We start from the raw sequence: 19,637 nt of genomic DNA on the forward strand, positions 1-19,637 counted from the left end.
GCCGCCGGAACAGGAAGCGGAAAGCAGCAGTGCAGCGGCGGCGGCGGGGCTCTGCCTCTCCAGGAGCCCAGCGCAGGCCGCAGAGCCGGGGCCGCTGTGAGCCGAGACCGCGGGCCGCGGAGCCCGGGCGGCCAGCGCGGAGGTGAGTCCCGCGAGAGGCCGAGCGCTGCGCGGCGGCGGCCCCCGGGGCAGACCTTTGGCTGGGAGACGCCCCCATCTCGGACCCCGCGTGCCCCTGCGCCCTCCTCCCGCACTCGCCCCGCCAGACTTCAACCCCGGGTCGGCGGCTCCCTCCTCGGGCCAGGAGCTCCCTCCCCTCCTCCGGAGCGCTCCGGGTCGTGCTTCCTCTGACTCCACTTTTCTCCCCATGCGTTGCGCCCCTCCTGGCCCTGCCGTGCGATCTCCGCCGCACCTCACTCCCTGGGGTCCCGGGATTCCCTGCTCATGCCTCGGACGCCCCTTCCTCCCCTGGCTGGTCTTTGGGGTGCGCCCCTTCGGTGCGCGTGCTGGGGCGGCGGGCAGGCCGGCAGGGAGTGGCCGAGTGTTGGAGGCACCGGGCGGCTGCAGCAGCCGTGCAGGGCGGGAGCCGGGCGCGCACCGGGCTTCCCACCCCTGACGGGGCTCGACCCGGGCACCGCCTGGCCCTGCGCCAGGAACCGGGACAGAGCTGGTCTGTGTGCACACCTCGCTCACAAAAAATTTAGCCGGCCTTAGAGGCCTGGGGGGCGAGTCCAGTTGCGCCTCGGAGAGCGCAACAGGCAGGTAGGAGTTTACTTTCAAAAACGCCGGGGTGGAGCAGAGGCGCCCGGCGGGTCTCTGCCCAAGGTGTCCCTGCTGGAGGAAATCTCACCGCGCTGGGGCAGCCTTCGCCACCGGCAGAACCTCATTTCCTTCTGTAGTCTTTGAACTGCCCCAAGCATCGCGCCTAGAGAAGTGTGAAGCTTTGTAAAAATTTAAACGCGTCCGTGGTGGCGGCAGGAGTGGGGCGGAGCCGCGGCCTGGCTGCTGGGTGATGAGCAGATGAGACTTGGAGCCGAGAAATCTGTTGCTCAGTTTTCACTTCTCCAAACCAGGTCTAATGCCCACACTGCGAAGGTGTTGTGAGCTCCCTTAGATGCTCGTTAGGAAGTATTAGAGCCTTATGATGATTGTGTGAGAGGCCCGTGCATTTTGTTAAAACTCTTAACCTGGCTTTGGTTAGAAATGAATGTATTCTTAGGCACTTAGTCCAAAAGCTAACAAACTGTAACGAATTGGTATTTTCACTGACATGTTTATAAATTTTGCGGGGTTGCTGAAAAATATTATAACTTGTATCACCAAACAACAATGTTAATTAGCATTCTCCCTTCAGTGGGTGGGTTGAGTACACAGCTCCCAGGCACTGCAAGTGAGATGGCAGAAATTGTCTGAATACAGGGAGAGGTAATTAGCCATTTTCTGTAACCACTAATTATGGAGTTTTTAGAGTTGAATTAAATCAATGTGATATAGTTGGGGCTTTGATTTGTGGGAGGAAACTGTTTCTTTTTCCAGTTCAAAGAAAGAACACGCTTCACCTATCCATGAGCGTTAAACATTCCCAAACGTTGATGTCTCTCAGTATAATTAGTGAAAACACTTAAGTGTGAAATTTCACTGTCAACAATGTTGGCAGTGAGGCTTGCTTGCAACCTAATTTGTAAGTAAAATGGGAGAAGAATTTTGAGAGTGTTATATTTGTAAGGACTGCTTGCCAAGCAGTACATTTTTATTGTCTTATGTATTAAGCAACATAAGGACAAAACCATAAAGGAAATTTAAAGTTTCTTTACCAAGCAGCAATTCCATGTCACCCTTTGTTTGAAGGATAGATGCGTTGAATGAAGAAGGCATTCTCCCCTTCATCATCTCCTTAACACACATATATACACACACCATGCTTGCTACCCTAGGCCTTATCAGCAATTTGGGTGGGATGGGCCCTTGTCACATTGTGTTTTAATTGGAGGTCTCTACATTGGGGCTGTGAGCTGCTTAGGAGTTAGAACTATTTTAGATTCATTTCTTTTCTCCTGAATGCCCCACAATGCTTGGGACACTGAACCTGTGAGTAGAAGTTGAAATTGCAAAATTCTCTGTGGGGTTATATGTGGTTTGGGACAATTTATGATTGTTGCTTATACTCCTCTATATAAACAAACAATTCTAGTAATTGCTACAGTGCTGTCAATTTTCTGTAGCTAAGAGCACAGGTTCTGGAGTTAGACTCTCAACGTTCAAGCCCTGGCTCATGTGTCAGTCTGGTTTCCCTGACTAACATGGTATTAATGTTTTATTTTCCTTAAAGGCTTGTTATGAGGATTAAGTGAGATATTACATGTAAGTGACTTTAAACAGCATCTAACACATAGTAAACACTTGACAACTGGAAACTGTTAGAGTATTACCATCATCTCTGTAAAGTCAGCTAGCTGGTTGGGGTCTCGCTGTATGGGGCATGTGATTTGGGCATCATGCTATTCTATTTTCCTTAAGATGGAAATGGTTAGATGGGCTTGTGATTGGACCATGTTTCTGTTAGCAGTATTGGTTTGATGTTAGCAGTACTAAAGTTTGATGCAAGGATACATGTGTGTTCTGTTGTCTTTAGCAGTGTCTTTCTGAGTCCCACTTACAGAACAGCAGTGATTAGACTCTGTACCATCAGATTTACAGAGGAGGTAGTACTCATGAGATCTATTTTTCTGAAGTTTAAATATCTGGCAGGGGACAAGGGAGTCACTTGCCTTCAAATATACATCACGTAACTCCAGACATGTTAATTCATGGCTCTTCAGAAATCTGTACCCAGTTGCTGGAGGTGTTTTGGGGGTAATTCATGACTGGAGCTGAGAGAATTTATTCTGGCAAGGTGAGTTGAAATCATTGGCCAAACAAGTAAAACAAAGTTAACGTTTTCTTTCCTTGTAAATAATGACCCAGAATCATTCATTTATAAGCTGTTGTAATAAAAGAATCAATGGGTTTGTCACAAATGCCATAAGCCCAGCAAGATCCTCACATCAGTGACCTGCATGATATTTGATGGTTTATAGACGACAAGTTCAAAATGTTTTATAGATCTGCCCTGCATCTCTGCCCACTCCTTTCCAGGCCCATGCCCCTCCAAGTTAACCCACTAAAACACACACAGTTTTCTCTGGTCTCTCTGACATTTGCTTCCAGCCTAGGGATGGTAAATAGAGGCCTGTAAGAAACAGAATAGAAATCACTTGTTACTTAGCTATAGTTAATAGTAGTAGTTAAAGGTGGTAGCAGAGACCAGAAAAATGTGTATAAGTTCAGTGAAAATGATACAGAAGTTTTATGCCATACAACCCCTTCAGTTCTTCCTAACTGAAGGAATTTTACTCTAGTGAATCCTAGTCGTAGTTGACAGTTGTGAGTGCCTACCATGTGCTAGGCACTGTTCTAGTAATTTTTATGAATTATCTCATTTAATGCCCACCACAGATCTATAAGTAAAATAAAATCTGTTGTTACAGTTAGGGAAACTGAGGCAGAGAGCAGTTAAGTAACTTGCTCTGAGGTCACACAGTAAGTACTAGAACCAGGATTTGAATGCTCTTAACCCACAATCTGGGCTCATTGCTACTCTCTGGAAGAATCGTTGACTCTAAACAAAATTATTACAATTGTCACTTTCCCCTTGAGTGCCAGTTAATTAAAAATGGGTACCCCTAAGAAGAATGTTAGCTTCAAGACAAAATATAAATAATAATTAATAGCATAATCTCTGCAGAATTCTATATAAAAATGAAATATTCAACGTAATGTACACAGCATATATAAGCATGGTTGTACCAGACACCACTTTTCCTTGGAAATAGATCTACTTACTGCATAGGAAGCAAAATGTCTCTTTAAATTCAGTGCGTGTCTCTGTACCCCTTACATAGTAACTTTCCAAACCAGAGCCCCCTTAATTACTTAATAGCTCTAGGCAGAGCTGTTGATGTTTTTATAATTTCCTTTTTGCGAAGGTTAGCTTGTGTTTACCACTGTCATTATCATAACATATTATTTCCTTCATACGATTTGCTAAACACTGTGTTTTCATTTTAAGTAGTAGGAGTTTTATATGAGTGAACATGACTTTAGGAGAGAATTCTGTTTGAGGCTGCTTATCTTCATTTTGCTTTTGATAAAGGGTGGTAAAGGAGGTTCTTTCTGACATTTTTGCCTAGGAAGATCAGAATTTAAGTCACTGACACTCAGAAGCACCCTGTGCACCTATCTCCCAGTGTTGACCTTGCCTGCATGCAATGTGGTTCGATGAGCCTGGCCCTGTCCTGATACTTGCCTCCAGCCCCCACCCAAGCAGTGCCAAGCAGTGCACTCTTAAGGGGTGGGTGACAGGTGAGGCAAGATGTTCTTGGGCAGTGGCTGAAAGAGGCTGCTGCTGATTTTTACTCAGTGTGTCTGGAGTATGAACTCTGCCCCTGAGTGAGACTGCCATGCAAGCCAATAGTATAGCTCTATTTTTGATAGTTCTGGTGTCATGGCTCTATCTGATATCTGCATCTTTTTTCTTTTTTTTCCACCTCTAAAACTAAGGATTTAAAATAGATAATTTCTAAAGTTTCTTCCACAACGAATCTATGGCCTCATGTCCTAAGATCTGCCACAAAACCCTTCATTCAGCAGACGTTTATAGGGTACCCATAATGTCCTAGGAGCTGGAAAGACAGTCATGAAAGTGCCTCTGTCCTCATGGAGCTTACAGCCTGTAAAGGAGCTAGACAATAAGTGCTCACACAAACAAATGTATCACTGGAAGTTGGATAGAAAGGAAGAGTACAGGGTGCTGGAGAAGAGCCTGATTGAGATTGAAGGATCAGGAAAGGCCTCTTGAAAGGAGTAGTATTTAAATTAAGGAGTGATGAGTAGGAATTTGGCAAAACAGAGCATGTAAAGGGTGAGTACCAACAGATATACTGGGCTCTGCCAAAGCCCTAAGACTCTACCTTAAAGGAGCTGGGGCTAGAGAAGGAGGAGGGAGCTAGAGCGCTGGGCAGGACATTGCATACCAAATGAAAGATTTTTGTATTTTATTTAAAGTGCAGTGGGACACCGTGGAAAGGTTTTAAACAGGGAAGTGATGTCTGCATTGTAATTTAAAAGGTCACTCTGGTTGCTGCCCAGCCTGGGCCAAACACAATATGAGTCATGTGAGGGGTCACTATGATAGACAGTTCCAGGTTCTAGGAGCCATATTCCCACCTTTGTATGACTGTCCCATTCATGCTGTTGTGACAGTCTATCAGTTTATTACCCTGGGAACCTGATTCCTTTTCATTGCTTTATTATCTTTTCTGATAAGGGATTCCTTCTGACCTTATCAAGAGTTTTGTTAATTTATTGTGTATGCAAGGGAACTATCTCATAGATATATCATTGCAGTGATAAGCTTCAGGATATCCTTTTCTATTAAGTCTGTTGAAAATCCGAAGTCGAGTTCACTTTGGATTTTATTCGTTTGCCTCTTATTGCATCCTCTTAATCCTCACTCAGATCTAGGATAGGATAAGAGTGGTAACTATTAGAAACGGTATGACTTACAAGGAGCCTGAGCTGTGTGTAGACTGGTGAGGACACCTGGAGACTTTGTAGTGGTCTAGCCCTGTGTAGGTGGAGCCTGGAGGAAGTGGGTGGCTGTGAATCAGTAAAGGGAGGGGAGGATCAGAGAGGGTATTGAAGGTGGCACAGGGTTGGATCCATAGGATGAGGGTATTACTTTAGCTGAGGAATTGGGAAGAACAGGACAGGATACTGGAGAGCGCCTTTGAGAGGGATGATGGTATTCCCAAGGGGAGCAAGAAGAATCTCAGTAGGAAATGTGCACTTGGGATTTAGTCTTTCAGTAAGTATTTGTTGGGTACCTGTTATGTTCAAAATACCCTGGGTGGAGGTAAGACATAGCTGCTGTGTTCAAGGAGCTTCTGCCGTAGGAAATCTGTGGATGGAGAAGAATGAGAAGAGTTTTGAATGTTAAGGGATAATGTGGTGAGGGGAGAGGATAGGGAGTGTTAGAGAAGTGGTAACATAAGTAGCATCAAATTGGAGGCTAGCGAGTTACAGAGAAACTCTACTAGGGCAAGCAGTGTGCCTTTGTCATTGCTTTGCCCTAATGTTGCTTAGCATGGTCATGTAGGTGCCACTTAATATGGAGGTGGATGGACTAATAAATGAAATAAAAAGCACTGGGGGAGGAGGACAAGGATGTTACTTGGCTCACAGCAATCCTTGGCCAACTTTGAGTTGTTTCAATGGAGTGTTGTGGATGGGGATTTGGAGTGACAGTGGAGAAGGAGGGAGTGACAGCATGTATAGACCACTCCTTTGGTAAGTACAGGAAGGAACTGTGGGAGGGAAACCAGACTAGGGTGGTTGGTAGAGTTAGATAAAGCCTTTCCCTGGAGGGCATTTGGGACCCATGGTTTCCTTTGAGGGACAGGTCTGGAGTTGTGTTAATGAATGGCCACAAGTTTTCAATGAGGACAAGGAATGAAGCCCTCTGGCAGAGGGGGAAGGGAATAAAACTTGGGTTACCATGTGCCAGAGACTTTACCTTTGCAGTTTCGTTTAATCCTCGCAAGAACCCTGGGAAGAGAGAATATTATATGACCTCATTTTATGGGGTGGGGTTGGACAAGCTCAGAGAGGCAAACATCTACCCCCTGATGTCACAGCTAGGAAGCATCAAGCTGGATCTGCCCAGGTCTGCGGGGCCTGGGCCGCCTGCCTCTGAGACACTCCAGCAGCATTTAGCAAAAAGTAGCTGGAAGTTGGGAGGGATTGGGGAATCCAGAGTTATGGGATGCAAGGCAGAAAGAGTGTAGCAGTTATGAAGGGTTAATTATGAATCTAGAAGAGAGAGGGAAATCAGTGTTCTGGGCCAGGGAACTGGACATTAGAATCTGCAGATCAGCAGAGAGCTGGGTGAGGGGCTTTCAGGGAGGATCTCAATTCACTCAGGGCTGGAGATCTTCAATGCACATCCTAATGTTGACGGCTGCCTGTTATGAAGCAGGTGAGAAAACAGCAAAGCCCAGGGCAGAAAGGAAGTGAGACTGAGGTGCTGAAAGCTGATTGAAATTGCTAGTGAAAATGGTGGAGATAGTAGGCAGAAAAAAGATGACTCAGCTCTTGAAGTCTTCTAGGAAAGTAGGGTAAGTGGAGGAGCAAAACTTAGCATTTAAAAAAGGCCTGCTGTGTTTGTTTTCACATTTAATCTTTACAGCTACCTCCCCCACCAAACGCCCACCATAATAGGCTGCCTTGCTTCCTTTTTATGGATTGGGAAATCTCTGAGGCTCCAAGGAGAAACTGCTTTGCCCAGGTGTACAGCTTAGTTAGTAGGCAGCGGACTGAGATGCGAGCTCCATTCTGTCTGACTGCAGGTGAGCCTATAGGTGAGCTTTGTGGCAGGAAGGCTGGCACAGAGACTGCTCTGCTTCTTTCCAAGCATTTCTCTCATTAGGAAGACAGAGGAACAAGGGTTTTGGAACCCGCAAAGGGAGTACTGATAGACATGGACTTTCATTTACCTAGCACATCTGGAGCTCGCGCTGGGTGCCTTCAAAGTTGTTAGCTCATTTGGTCTTAACAGCAACCCTGATGTTTGCATTTTACAGTTACATGTTTTAAGAGGTTTGCTCATTTTGACTGGGGCCTGATAGCTAATAAGTGAGTAAAACCGGAGATTGGAACCCACCTCTGGAAACTGTATCTGCTTGTATTTTCAGATCAACCTGTGAGGTTGGTGGCTGGTTGGTTTACCCCGTTTAACGGATGAGGAAACTGAGGCATAAGAAAGACAGTGGCTGGGCTCAGGCTAGAACTCAGGTTTCCCCAGGGCGAGCCTTGGGCTCTTGATGGCAGAGGAGAAGTGAAATGGCAAGTAAGGGCATCAGGGACAAAGGAGACTGGCCCTGGGTGGCAGACCTTGGAAGTGAACGTACCTGACTCCCAGGAAGAATGAATGGTAAGGGTAAATACACTGTAAGTGGGATGGGAGGCTATGGGGGCTGTGTTGGAAGTATATGGCGATTTGTGCTGACCTGATTCCCTCCAGACTTATGTGTCATTGCTGGGGTCAGGGAAACGTGGCCTCCTCCCAGGAGGGTTAGGGTATGGCATTTACAGCTCCTTTGTTTTTTCTTCACACTTATCTCACTGGCTGTGTTTGCAGTTTCAGCTTCTAGCGCTGGAAGAAGGAACCCTGTTGAGCTGAGACTAGCTCTGGGGTGAGGGGTGCAGAGAGAGACAGAACTTGTGGATCTCAGTTTTCTCGAAGTAAAAATTTTAGCATGTGGGAGCTCAGGAATGTACTTGGAAATGTTTCCAATTTATTTTTATTGCAAAGCGATATCTAATGAAAATGTGGGAAAAGACCCAGGAGCCTGCAAATAATAAATTGCCTGCTTTTATTTTCTGTATCTCCTTTAAAAATCTTTGTCCTTACCAAGGCAATTTTATATGATTGTAACTGTAATGTTGGTGCACTGTGCATCAACAATACTGTATCCTGCTTTTAAAATTTATCATTATAAGAGTTTCCATTCTTTATAATGATCATTGTAAACATATGTGATATGTTTTTGGTGGATGAACCATGTTTTCCTTACCAATTCCTGTATTCTGAGGGCATTTACATTGTTTCTGGCATTTTATTATTTATAGACAATGAGACAACAATAATTTTTCTTTGAAAAAGAAATCAGTTCCCTAAGATAAATTCTCAGAAATTTGGATGCTAGATCAAAAAGATTGAAGATCTTTTTTTTTTTCAATTGACTTTTGGAAATTATGACCGAATCCCTTGAAAGCAACTTTGCTGAGTATTGTTTTTATAACCAGCAAACTGGCAGTCGGGGGCTGGGCATTGTGTGGAGGGCCAGAGATGTGGAAAGTCACCTCCTAAAGCCAGTGAGCAGGCGTCAGGCCGTGCTGAGGAAGTGGATGAGTGCCTCCCATTTTCCTGCTGCTGTGATAGGGGTTCAGCTTGCTCAGCACCTATCCTGTCTCCCTCCCAGATACCTGGGATAGCCGGTTGCTGCATGGGTGGAGCATTTAGAGTTCAGCTGCTTCACCCTCGCTTGCTTGTTCCATGATAGAGACCCCAGAGAGGAGATGTGGCTTTGTCATTTATCTTTCAGCCCCATTAAGGTTGGCTTTGAAGATTAATGTCTTGTTTTTTTCCCTCTTTCCCAGAATTTGTTCCTGTTGAAGAGTGCCTGCTCTTCTAATTTCCAGACTCCTTGAAGTTTTAGGAGTCTGGTAGGTGAAATTCTCTACCTCTAAGGAGAAACAGTACCTGGTCCTTCCTCAAGGGCAAACCCTCCATTGCTATGGATACCGAATCCACTTATTCTGGATATTCTTACTATTCAAGTCATTCGAAAAAATCTCACAGACAAGGGTATGTAAGTTGTTCATTATTCCACTTTTCCTTTTGGGGAAACCTACAGGTTGGTGAGGTTCTCTACACTCACTTTTCACTGACTCGGCGCTGGAGCTTGGGTCCGTTGGTGCGTGAGAGGCTGAGCTTTAAGAGCATTTAACATTCTCGGGAGTAACTATGCCACCAGTTTACATTTTGTAGCCACCATTAGAGTTGATGACTTTAATTTCTCACAATTGGTTTTAAATTAAGGTTACTTCCTGCAGTGGAAATGTTTTTCATTTCTAGGTATTTCTCTTTTTTTTGAGACAGAATCTCGGAATCTCGCTCTGTTGCCCAGGCTGGAGTGCAGTGGCACGATCTTAGCTCACTGCAAGCTCTGCCTCCCGAGTTCACGCCATTCTCCTGCCTCAGCCTCCCGAGTAGCTGGGACTACAGGCGCCCACAACCACACCTGGCTAATTTTTGTATTTTCAGTAGAGACAGGTTTCACCTTGTTAGCCAGGATGGTCTCAATCTCCTGACCTCGTGATCCGCCCGCCTCGGTTTCTAGGTATTTTTTATAGGTATCAGCTCTCCTGAAAGCTTTATGAAGAATGTAAATGGAAGATTTAAAAAGTGTTTATTGCTTGTTGGTTTTCACCCGAAGTTGTTGACTCATTGTCCATTATGCCTTTGTCATGAGGCTTATTTAGTGAACTGGTAGGATTGGCCTGGTACCTTATTTCTCTTTGACTAATCTTCAGGTGAACAAATTTGGGTTTTGAAAACACTGTCCTGGGCGGTATTGGTCAAACTCCCCCTTCTCTGCAAAATTAGCAGGTGTGCACTGCTATTCTTAGGACCTGCTGTGTTACTGACCTGTAGAATGTTTGCTAAGTAGAAGAGCAAATGCATGAAGAAAGAAATCAGTGAACAGATAGGTGGTAGTGTACCAGTTAGAATTGTATTTGGTGAAATTGCAGTGCTGCCATTTACTTAGCGTCCTCATCTGTGAAATGGGTACAGCAGTCCTCTCCTACAGGGCTGTTGAGAGGATTAAATGAGATTATGCTTGTAAATCATGTAATGCAGTACAGGTTGGAGGTCACTCACCAGTGGCTAGATTAATACTGTAATGGCCTTGGCATTTTAGCACTATGTTCCAAGGTACCAACTGGCCCCAGCCCAAAGGCCCAGCTCTGCACTGGCTTGGGAATAGTGATTGTAGTGGTTTTTCCCTGACTGAGCTCTTCCCCATACAAGCAGCCGAATGCAGAGTGAGATTTTGTTCTGTGAAACAGCAGTGAGCTACATATATCTCATGATTTACAAGCCCATCTGGATTACTCACATAGAAAAAGGTTTGGGAGGGTGTACTCCAAACTGCTAGGAGTGGTCATCCACAGCGGGAGGCTCGGCAGAAGCTGGAGACTGATGGGAGCTTTCGTTTTTCTTTTTGTACTTATTCAGTTTTTTTACAAGTGTGTATTTTGTAATTTTTAGAAATGAATGGAACAGAATATAAAGGAAAGGTTCTCAAAGATATTTGATGACATGAGAAAATGTTCATGAGACCGTGTTATAAGAAACAGGATTCAAAATGTTGTATGCTATAATAGTTACGTATACATATGATGAGTATTCACATGGTGACTATGCCTGTCTCTGAATATAGGACTATGGTGGTATTTTCTTTTTAACTTTGATTGTTTTCTAAATGTTTATGTATTGCTCTTATAAAAATTTGAGGAAAACATGTCAGTGAGCTTGTGCTGGAGTCCAGGTAAGGCTTTCAAATAAGGATGAGAAATAGAAGGAGCGTGGGGCAGGTGCTGCTGGACGGGGCCTGTGGTAACATGGCAGAGCCCAGCTCCTGAGACAGTCAGAAGCCCTCTGGCCACAAGAATTAAATCACACATTTCAGCTGGTGGGTAAACTTATCAGATTTAGTTATGAAATGCCAGAAACAGCTGTTTTAAAATACCAGTTTTTTAGCCCTACCAATTCCCTTGTCAATACCAGGCTTCCCTCATCCACACCATAATGACAGAAGTAGGAATTTGGGGTTCCCTGGGTGCTTGGGGATGAATAAAGGAGGTTGGCTTGCAGTATCCTTTGTGGGAACCATCTCTGGCCTCTTTTGTCTGCACTCGAGTTCTGACTTTCACGCTTCGGGGCCCATTGCTACGCTCTGCTATTTCCTTAGGCCTCTTGGGGCCTCCAGAAATTGATATTCCAATGTCCTTGTAGTAACTTTAAGAGACTGTAACTTCCAATTAAAACAACACACAGGATTTTTAATGTATTCTTGGACCCATATGGAAAGTACTTGGCAAATGTTAATACAAGCTGAGACTGTTAATCAATTATTCAAAAAATGTTCCTGGATATCTATTTTGAGAAAAACTCTGAGAGAGGAGATGAGCATTAGAGATTTGTAGGTGCACTCCATGGGTTCTTTAAAAAACACCACTACCACCTATGGGTGGTGGATTCTCCAACTGATAGCAGCATAGGGCACAGCAACTATGGGGCGAGGGGTACCATCCCTAGAGAGCATGGGCTGTGGTGTACTTTGCTGGGGCCTAAAGAGTGTCGAGCAGTAGGGTTGCCCTCCACAGGCATGAGAGCAGGCCCCAGGCCCAGCCGAGGGTGTTTTGTCCCAGGAGTGTTCCTGTGAAGACTGCCCTCCTCAGAGGTTTGTTGGGAAGTTGAATGGAAGGGTAAGAGGCAGGTTGGGGCTGGCGGGGGTGGGTGGGACCATGCTTTTTAGTAATTTTAGTCAGACTCCAACTCAGGGAGGAATAATGAAGTGCACCAAACTTGATATGCCTGATTATACCATGATCACCTTAGAAGACTGGCCAGGTTCCAAGCAGATGACAAGTGACTCTTTTCTAACGAAGAGGTCAGTGGCCTGGTTTTGCAATGCCTGCAGTCTCCAGAGGGTGTCCAGTTAACTTGCTGGGAGAATGGTGTGGACTCTTGCTGACCCCACCTAACCTTTGGGTTTGGAGCACAAGTTCCCTGATTTAAACACAGCAGCTGCCAGTCACGTTAACTGCTGTGGGGGTGTCTGCTCGGCCCCTCCCTCATAGCCATTACCTCCTATCCTAACAGCAGTGCTAGAATGGCGGGAGGTCGTAGCCCCATTTTACAGGTGTTGAAATCGAGGCACAGAGGGCAGCGTTATTTGCCTAAAATTACAAAGTTAGTAGGTGCCCTCAGCAGATTTTGGTCCCACCTTGTTTCTTTAGAAGGGAAGTGCTACTTTTGGAAAGGGAAATGAAGGGTGACTCATGTGACGAATGTGCTAAAATGCACAAAAGAGGACCGCCAGGGCAGTTGGAGGAATTGGTGCTTTTGTTCCAAGGCTGCTTCAGAGTCTGTGTGCCCAGGGCCCAGCCCTCTTACCCCAGCCATAGCCAAGAGGAAGCAGCCAGTCGGGCCCCAGCAGCCAGCAGAGAGAATGGACAGGTCGTGGGTTGTGGGAGAGAAGGAAAGGGAGGAGTAACCGGTGGGGCCAGCTTTCCCCAAATAGAAATAGGCAAACAACAGAAACAGTATTAAATAATCTTCCCAGGAAATGCTGTCTGTAAGTGGGAACAGTGAAAATTACAGGGGTTCTAGCTGGAACGAGGGTGACAGCAACCCCCAAGGGCTTAGCTCTAGAACTACCTAAACAGACGCATTTGCTCACACACGTGCAGAGCAGACACATGCCCGGGCTGCCTGCATGCCACCACTTGCTCTTCCTGCCCCTCACACAACACGCACAGATATACTTATCTTTACTCCTACAGGCAGATGTTGCGTGGAGACAGATTCAGAGATAAAGATACAAAGAAAAACTCTCGCAGCTGACACAGCCACCCAGCAAAGGCACAGAGGTGATCCAGGCCACTGAGGCAGAGTTGGAAAAACACACATGTATACATGTGTTTGTAACACCCCTCCCCCTGTGGCTTGGCAGTCTGTTTACTCCCGTGGTCTCCCATTTCTGTACTCTTAGACGCCGTGAACGGATTGTCTTCATCAATGGGGAACCCTCTCCCAGACAGCGCTTGGCAGCCATAGGTTTTCCCTGGAGTTGTAGCATCTGGAGCTACAGGGATGAGCCTTTGAGTACATATTACAGTGAGGTGGCCGCACTGTGACCTGCAGTTCTGCAGACAGGAAGGCACTGAATGCCAGGATTTTTGTAGAGTGTGACTGTGAAGTCCTGGCTTGGCCCAGAGACCTTCTTAGAGCAGTAATTCGGGACCAGTGATTTCTGATAAAGGTTTTCTAATTTCCTAATAATTTTTTTCTAATAAAAGCCATATGGCAGGTCCTGCTCCGTTGGTAGCGTGACCAGTACCTGGCGCAGTGCTAGTGTTGAGCTGACAGGAAGTGCCTCACCTTCAGCTCTCACTTGACAGTGAGTGGAAGGCTCTTGGCTCAGGGTATCCCTCAGTCATGACTGCACACTGTTCTGAACCTTTCTCCCAACTTCATCCACTTCATACTATTTTAATAAAGCAGTGCTGTGTATTATAACATTGTGCAGCTGAGCATTACACTCATGGCTCCCATTATCAAGCCCCTGCTACATACAGGACGTTTCACAAAGAAGCAGACTTCCAAGCAGTCACTCAGCAACCTCCTCCCAGGAGCATTCAGGGAAGAGAATCTTGAGGCAAGTTTCCTTTACCACCTGTAGTCACCTGGGATGCTGGAGAAATTTTTGATTTCTGTTGTCTCCCTTCCAGAAAATTATTTGAGAGTGGGGTCAACAAATCTGCACTTGAGTCTATACCTAGGGTAGTTTTTCTGTACCGTTTTTTAACTTTAAGAAGTTTTTAAGGCCAGGCGCGGTGGCTCAAGCCTGTAATCAGCACTTTGGGAGGCCGAGATGGGTGGATCACGAGGTCAGGAGATCGAGACCATCCTGGCCTACATGGTGAAACCCCGTCTCTATTAAAAAATACAAAAAACTAGCCGGGCGAGATGGCGGGTGCCTGTAGTCCCAGCTACTCGGGAGGCTGAGGCAGGAGAATGGTGTAAACCTGGGAGGCGGAGCTTGCAGTGAGCCGAGATCGTGCCACTGTACTCCAGCCTGGGCGACAGAGCGAGACTCCATCTCAAAAAAAAAAAAAAAAGTTTTTAAAGTTTAAAATACACTAGTTAGGGTTTTGGGTTCTGGAGGATGAGAAACCTTCCTTGGGTTATCAGATGACAAGTTCTTCTCTGGTTTCCCTCCGATGTTATCAGGGGAATTGTTAAACAGTTGTTTCACATTTGGGTGCTCCTGGGCGTTTTAATAGCCAGGCTGGGAGGGCTGGTGATGGGAACCCTGGCTGGCAACAGTGGCTGTTTCCACCTCTGGGTGGCTCCCCACCTGCTTTCTGCCCTGGTAGGGTGTAGGCTCCGGGAATTGGCACTCAATGAAAGAATTTTGATTTCCAGTGGAATTTGTGCTGTCACAAGATTTGACCCATGGGACTAGTGAATAGATAGATGGGTTAGGTGAGCATGTGGCTTGGCTGGTGGCCGAGAGAGTGATAAATGTGAGAGCAGTTGGGGAAAATGGAAGCGGATTAAGATAGAAGAGGGGCATTGTCCATCTGGCCGATGGCGGGGCTGGTGGAGCAGCAGTTCTAGACTTATTCTGAGGTTAGTTCTGAAACTGACTAAACAGGTAGGAAGTCTCTCCCAAAGTGTTTATGGTTTCTCACAGTGGGTGCCTTTTGAAGTGATTGTTTTTGACAGCCCAGAGTGTTGGGCACACAGCTTTGTGCTATCTAAGGTCCAATTGTGACTCCTAGCAATAGCTTCAAAGGCATATTTCATAGCTCTAATAGTTTTAAAGTATAAGGGTGTGAGAATGATTTTAAGAATATTTATGCCGTGAAATCTTCCCATTGCTCTTCAACACAGTGCACCATAGTGGGTGTGAATAGAAGTGGTGGCAACAGACCTGAATTCAGGTCTGCCACTGACTATATATAATACTACTTTGAGAAGTAACTTGAACTCTGTGAGCCACAGTTTCCTTGTCTGTAAAATGAAGACAATAATACTGGCTTCATAGGATTATAATTAGGATTGAATGAAATATTATAGTGAAGCATTCAGCAAAGTGTTCTATAAATTGGGGTAGGATGTGACGTAACTGGCATTGTTAGATGCATCTCTGGGTAAACAACCAAATTCTCTGCTTATTTGGCTGTTTCCCTAGCTGCCTTGCTAAAATAAAACACCTGAGTTGACCAGAACACCTCTATTTTTAGAATCTAACTTTGTGGTTGTATTAATCTCTCCTTGCATTGCCGTAAAGAAATACCTGACACCTTCTTAAAGAAATGAGGTTTAACTGGCTCATGGTCCTGCAGGCTTTACAGGAAGCATGGTACTGACATCTGCTTGGCTTCTAGAGAGGCCTCAGGAAGCTTACAGTCATGGCACAAGGCTAAGTGGGAGCAGGCGCATCACGGGAGCAAGAGAGGGAGTTGGGAGAGGAGGTGCAGCACACTTTTAAACAACCAGATCTCCCAAGAACTCACTCGCTGTCATGAAGATAGCACCAAGCCATGGGGGGTCTGTCCCTATGATCCAGACACCTCTCACCAGGCCCCACCTCCAGCATTGGGGGTTATAGTTCAGCACGAGATTTGGGTAGGGACAACTATCCAAACTATATCAGCAACAGACTGTAATTATAAGTTATGCTCTAGGAATACAATTGTTGTCACTGAAAGATTCCCTTGGCCATGGGAGCCTCCTGGCTCTTTGAAGGAATCAGTCAATGCTTATCCCAGGGAGATAATGATAAGGTAGAAGTTTGACAAGAAATCTACATTTTCTTAAGCTAAGTAATAGGTTAACAGAAGATGTGTTGTGTGTTAATAGTTCCATTTACATCTCTTTCTCCAAGGTATACACACTCTGCCTCACTAAGTCAAGACACCGTTCTTTGACATTGGCTAATAGTAATAGCAATCACAGCCACTCTGCATTAGCACTTACTCCACATCCTTGTACTGAGCACTACTTACATTATGTGATGTTGTCGTTGTCACCATTTCATACATAAAGAAACTGAGGTTTTCAGAGATTGAGTAACTTGTGCAAGATCACACATCTGGTAGGGCAAAACCAAGATCTGTTTGTCTCCAAAATCTGCTTCTGTCCTGCCCGGGAGACCTTGGGAATGACGACGGCGAGTGGTTGTAGGAAGGAGGGCTGATGTCAAGTGGCTGTGGGGGCTGGAGGCTGAGGGAACTCACTGACCCTTGAGGGGCTCCTTAGGTGGGGGCTTCTGGGTTTCCTGATGGCAACTGGAGGGGGAGTGCCAGTTCCCATAAGCGGTTATTGCCCAGGTTGTGACCTGGGCTTGGCCACAATGATTGGTTCCTTTTGGAATTTCATGAATGACCCCCAGGCAGGGTTCTTACAATCACGCTGGAAGACCACCCAGGAAGTTCCTGTGGGGTAAAATGATGCAGCAGCCTGCTTTCCTCAGGAGGCCTGAAACCCTCCCCGTGTACACACACACACACACACACACACGCACTCACACACACACACCCTCCACCCCTGCTGGTGTCTTTGGCCTTTTGTCCTAGCTTGTTTGTTTCTATGGATGTCTTCAAGTTCAGCTAGAACCTATGGGAATGACTTAGTTTTGAACCTGTAAGAATGAGAAGTAAACAGTTCTTTGTACTGACTTTGAATTTCCTTTCTTCTCCTGTCCAAAGGTGAAGGGTGAAAATGTGTCCCAGATTTTTTTGGACATACCAAAGCTTAGATATTCTACAGTGTTGTCCCAATTTTAAAAGCCCTAGAAAATTGGTTAAGGCAAATTATAACCAAATCAAATCAGTAATTATTACAATAAAGTGTAACTAGCTACAGAAATCCTAAAATTACAATTTTAGGCTTTGAAAAAATATCACTGTTGATAGAGGAAGAGTCACAGGTGGTTGTTTAAAAGTGTGTCATGCCTCCCCTCCCAACTCTCTCTCTTGCTCCCACTTTCACCATGTGATGTGCCTGCTCCCACTTCGCCTTCTGCCATGACTGTAAGCTTCCTGAGGCCTCTCTAGAAGCCAAGCAGATGTCAGTACCATGCTTCCTGTAAAGCCTGCAGGACCATGAGCCAGTTAAACCTCATTTCTTTATGAAAGTGTCAGGTATTTCTTTATGGCAATGCAAGATGAGTGTTTTGGGTCTTGGGATGGCAGAAAGAAAATATTAAATAGAGAGTAAAGATCAATGCACCCCTTGAAGTGTGGTGAAGATGGGTGGGTTTTGATGCAGTGTGTGCGGGTGTGTGTGTGTGCGTGTGTGTGTAGAACTTGCCTAAATTCAAAATCATACTTACATTTTGATAAACCCAGAGAGTTAATTAACATGGCATAAATGTGCTAGCTCATTGCTGTTTTTCAGGGAGAGAACTAGAGAGAGACATAAGTCACCCCGGAATAAAGATGGCAGAGGGTCAGAAAAGTCTGTCACCATTCAACCTCCCACTGGAGAGCCCCTGTTGGGAAATGATTCTGCTCGGACAGAGGAAGTTCAGGTAAGGATCAAAGGTGGTCTGTAAGCACACTGCCACTTGACCAAGACTCCTTTCTGTAAATGTTTTCCTTAGGTTCTCTTGGGTTTTGTCTTTATTTTCTAGCATGCTAAATAGTTTATCTATGTCCCGTGGTCTCTTTTTGGTCTGAGGACAGCCTGTCCTGCCCTTCGGTAGCTTGGGGATTCTTCTGAAGTATGATTGGTTGGCCTGCTTTGCATGGTGTGGAAAAGAAGCCAGCAAGGTTGATGACAGGGTAGGGAAGGGAAAGCTGAAGTCTCTCACCACTCATTTCACAATGGAACAGTGTAAGAGGGAGAAGGAAACTCAGAAACCCTAAGAAGAAGTTTGAAAAAGTGGGACAGCCCAGACTGACCATTACTACTAGAGCTATGCAGTCAATCAGAGGCCACACACTCAGATGCCTGCTAGAGAAACATAAGTTAATTAAGGAGGACCTGGATCAAAAAGAGGGGGCAAAAATATATCATACAAGCTTTGGGTTAACAGCAGTCTGTGCAGTGCGTCAGTGTGAGTGCTGTAGTGTGGTGTGAAGGAGCCTGTGGCTAACTGGAGAATGATTTGCCTCTGTAAAGGAAACAGTAGCGCCGCAGCTCCAGACACCTACTGTTGCTCAGGAATTCAGGGATTCAGTGTTTGAGAAAAGCTGCAAATCAGAATTTTATATGAAATCCTAACTTTATAGTATTTTTGAAGTACTGACACTTTATTAATTTTTTAAACCATTGAGTGGGTTCTTCTCCAGGTTCCAACTGTCTGGCAGCCCACCTGATTTAAATAAATATCTGAGCTATACACAGAAACATGTTTGCACACCCTCTGCACATCCTGAAATATATATACACATGTCCAGCCTTGCCTCTCATAAACAAAGCAATGTATGATACACAGCTGTAAAGACAGATATAGGACTATAGATGAGCATACATCTGTACATACCTGTGCATACACACAGGTAAGCATTTATAATCAGATAGGTGCACTGAAACTGGAATTCCTCAGAGTATACAAGGTGTTCTTGGGACTCAAAGCTATAGTTGTGGGTTGAACATGGGGTTCACTGAGCAATGAGCAAATGCCTTTAGTGCTGCCTGCCTTGGCTCTGGGATGGCTGATCGTTGGATGGGGCCAATCCTAGGACTGGATCACCCTGGAGTGCATGAGGGGGTCAGTTTCCTCCTGGATGTGGGTTCAGAGGTGCCGGTGGCCTACAACAAAGGCTCTTCTTTCTGTGCATCTCCTCTGCACCTCATATCTGAGAACTACTTTGGGAAGCTATTGGTGTTGCCCAAGGATGATCTGGTGTGAAAAGCACTGAGATGGGTGTTTGGAGGCTGTATTTTTTAGTGGCTCCGTTACCTTGAGTAGTCACAGCCTTTGTAGGCCTCAGTTTCTTTATTGAATATCTAGGGGTTTTGATGAAAGCATCTTAGGTGCTTTTTCTTCTAAGAATCTCAAGCTTAACAGGATCCTTTGTACATCTGCATTTTTTAGGCATGCATGTGCACCCCAGGAAACTCTTGTGCCCTTCCTAGTCAACCTCTGCCCCACCCTCACCTCTCCAAGGCAACCACTGTGTTGATTTCTATCACTGTAGTTTAATTTTGCCTGTTTTTGAATTTAATG

General features: G+C 45.4%; 1 protein-coding gene across 1 annotated transcript in view; it reads left to right on the forward strand.

Annotated features, from left to right (window-relative positions):
* Positions 1-2: 2 nt before the first annotated feature.
* VANGL1 (VANGL planar cell polarity protein 1) overlaps positions 3-19,637 on the forward strand; it is a 53,695-nt gene continuing 34,060 nt past the window's right edge. The window contains exons 1-3 of the mRNA XM_017869797.1: positions 3-142; positions 9,259-9,466; positions 17,861-17,993. Coding sequence (XP_017725286.1) covers positions 9,396-9,466; positions 17,861-17,993 — 204 coding nt within the window. The 5' untranslated portion in view covers positions 3-142; positions 9,259-9,395. The remainder of the gene's footprint in view (positions 143-9,258; positions 9,467-17,860; positions 17,994-19,637) is intronic.

Source organism: Rhinopithecus bieti, unplaced genomic scaffold, assembly GCF_001698545.2.
Source record: "Rhinopithecus bieti isolate Rb0 unplaced genomic scaffold, ASM169854v2 scaffold_3040, whole genome shotgun sequence".
In the NCBI taxonomy this organism is placed as follows: domain Eukaryota; kingdom Metazoa; phylum Chordata; class Mammalia; order Primates; family Cercopithecidae; genus Rhinopithecus; species Rhinopithecus bieti.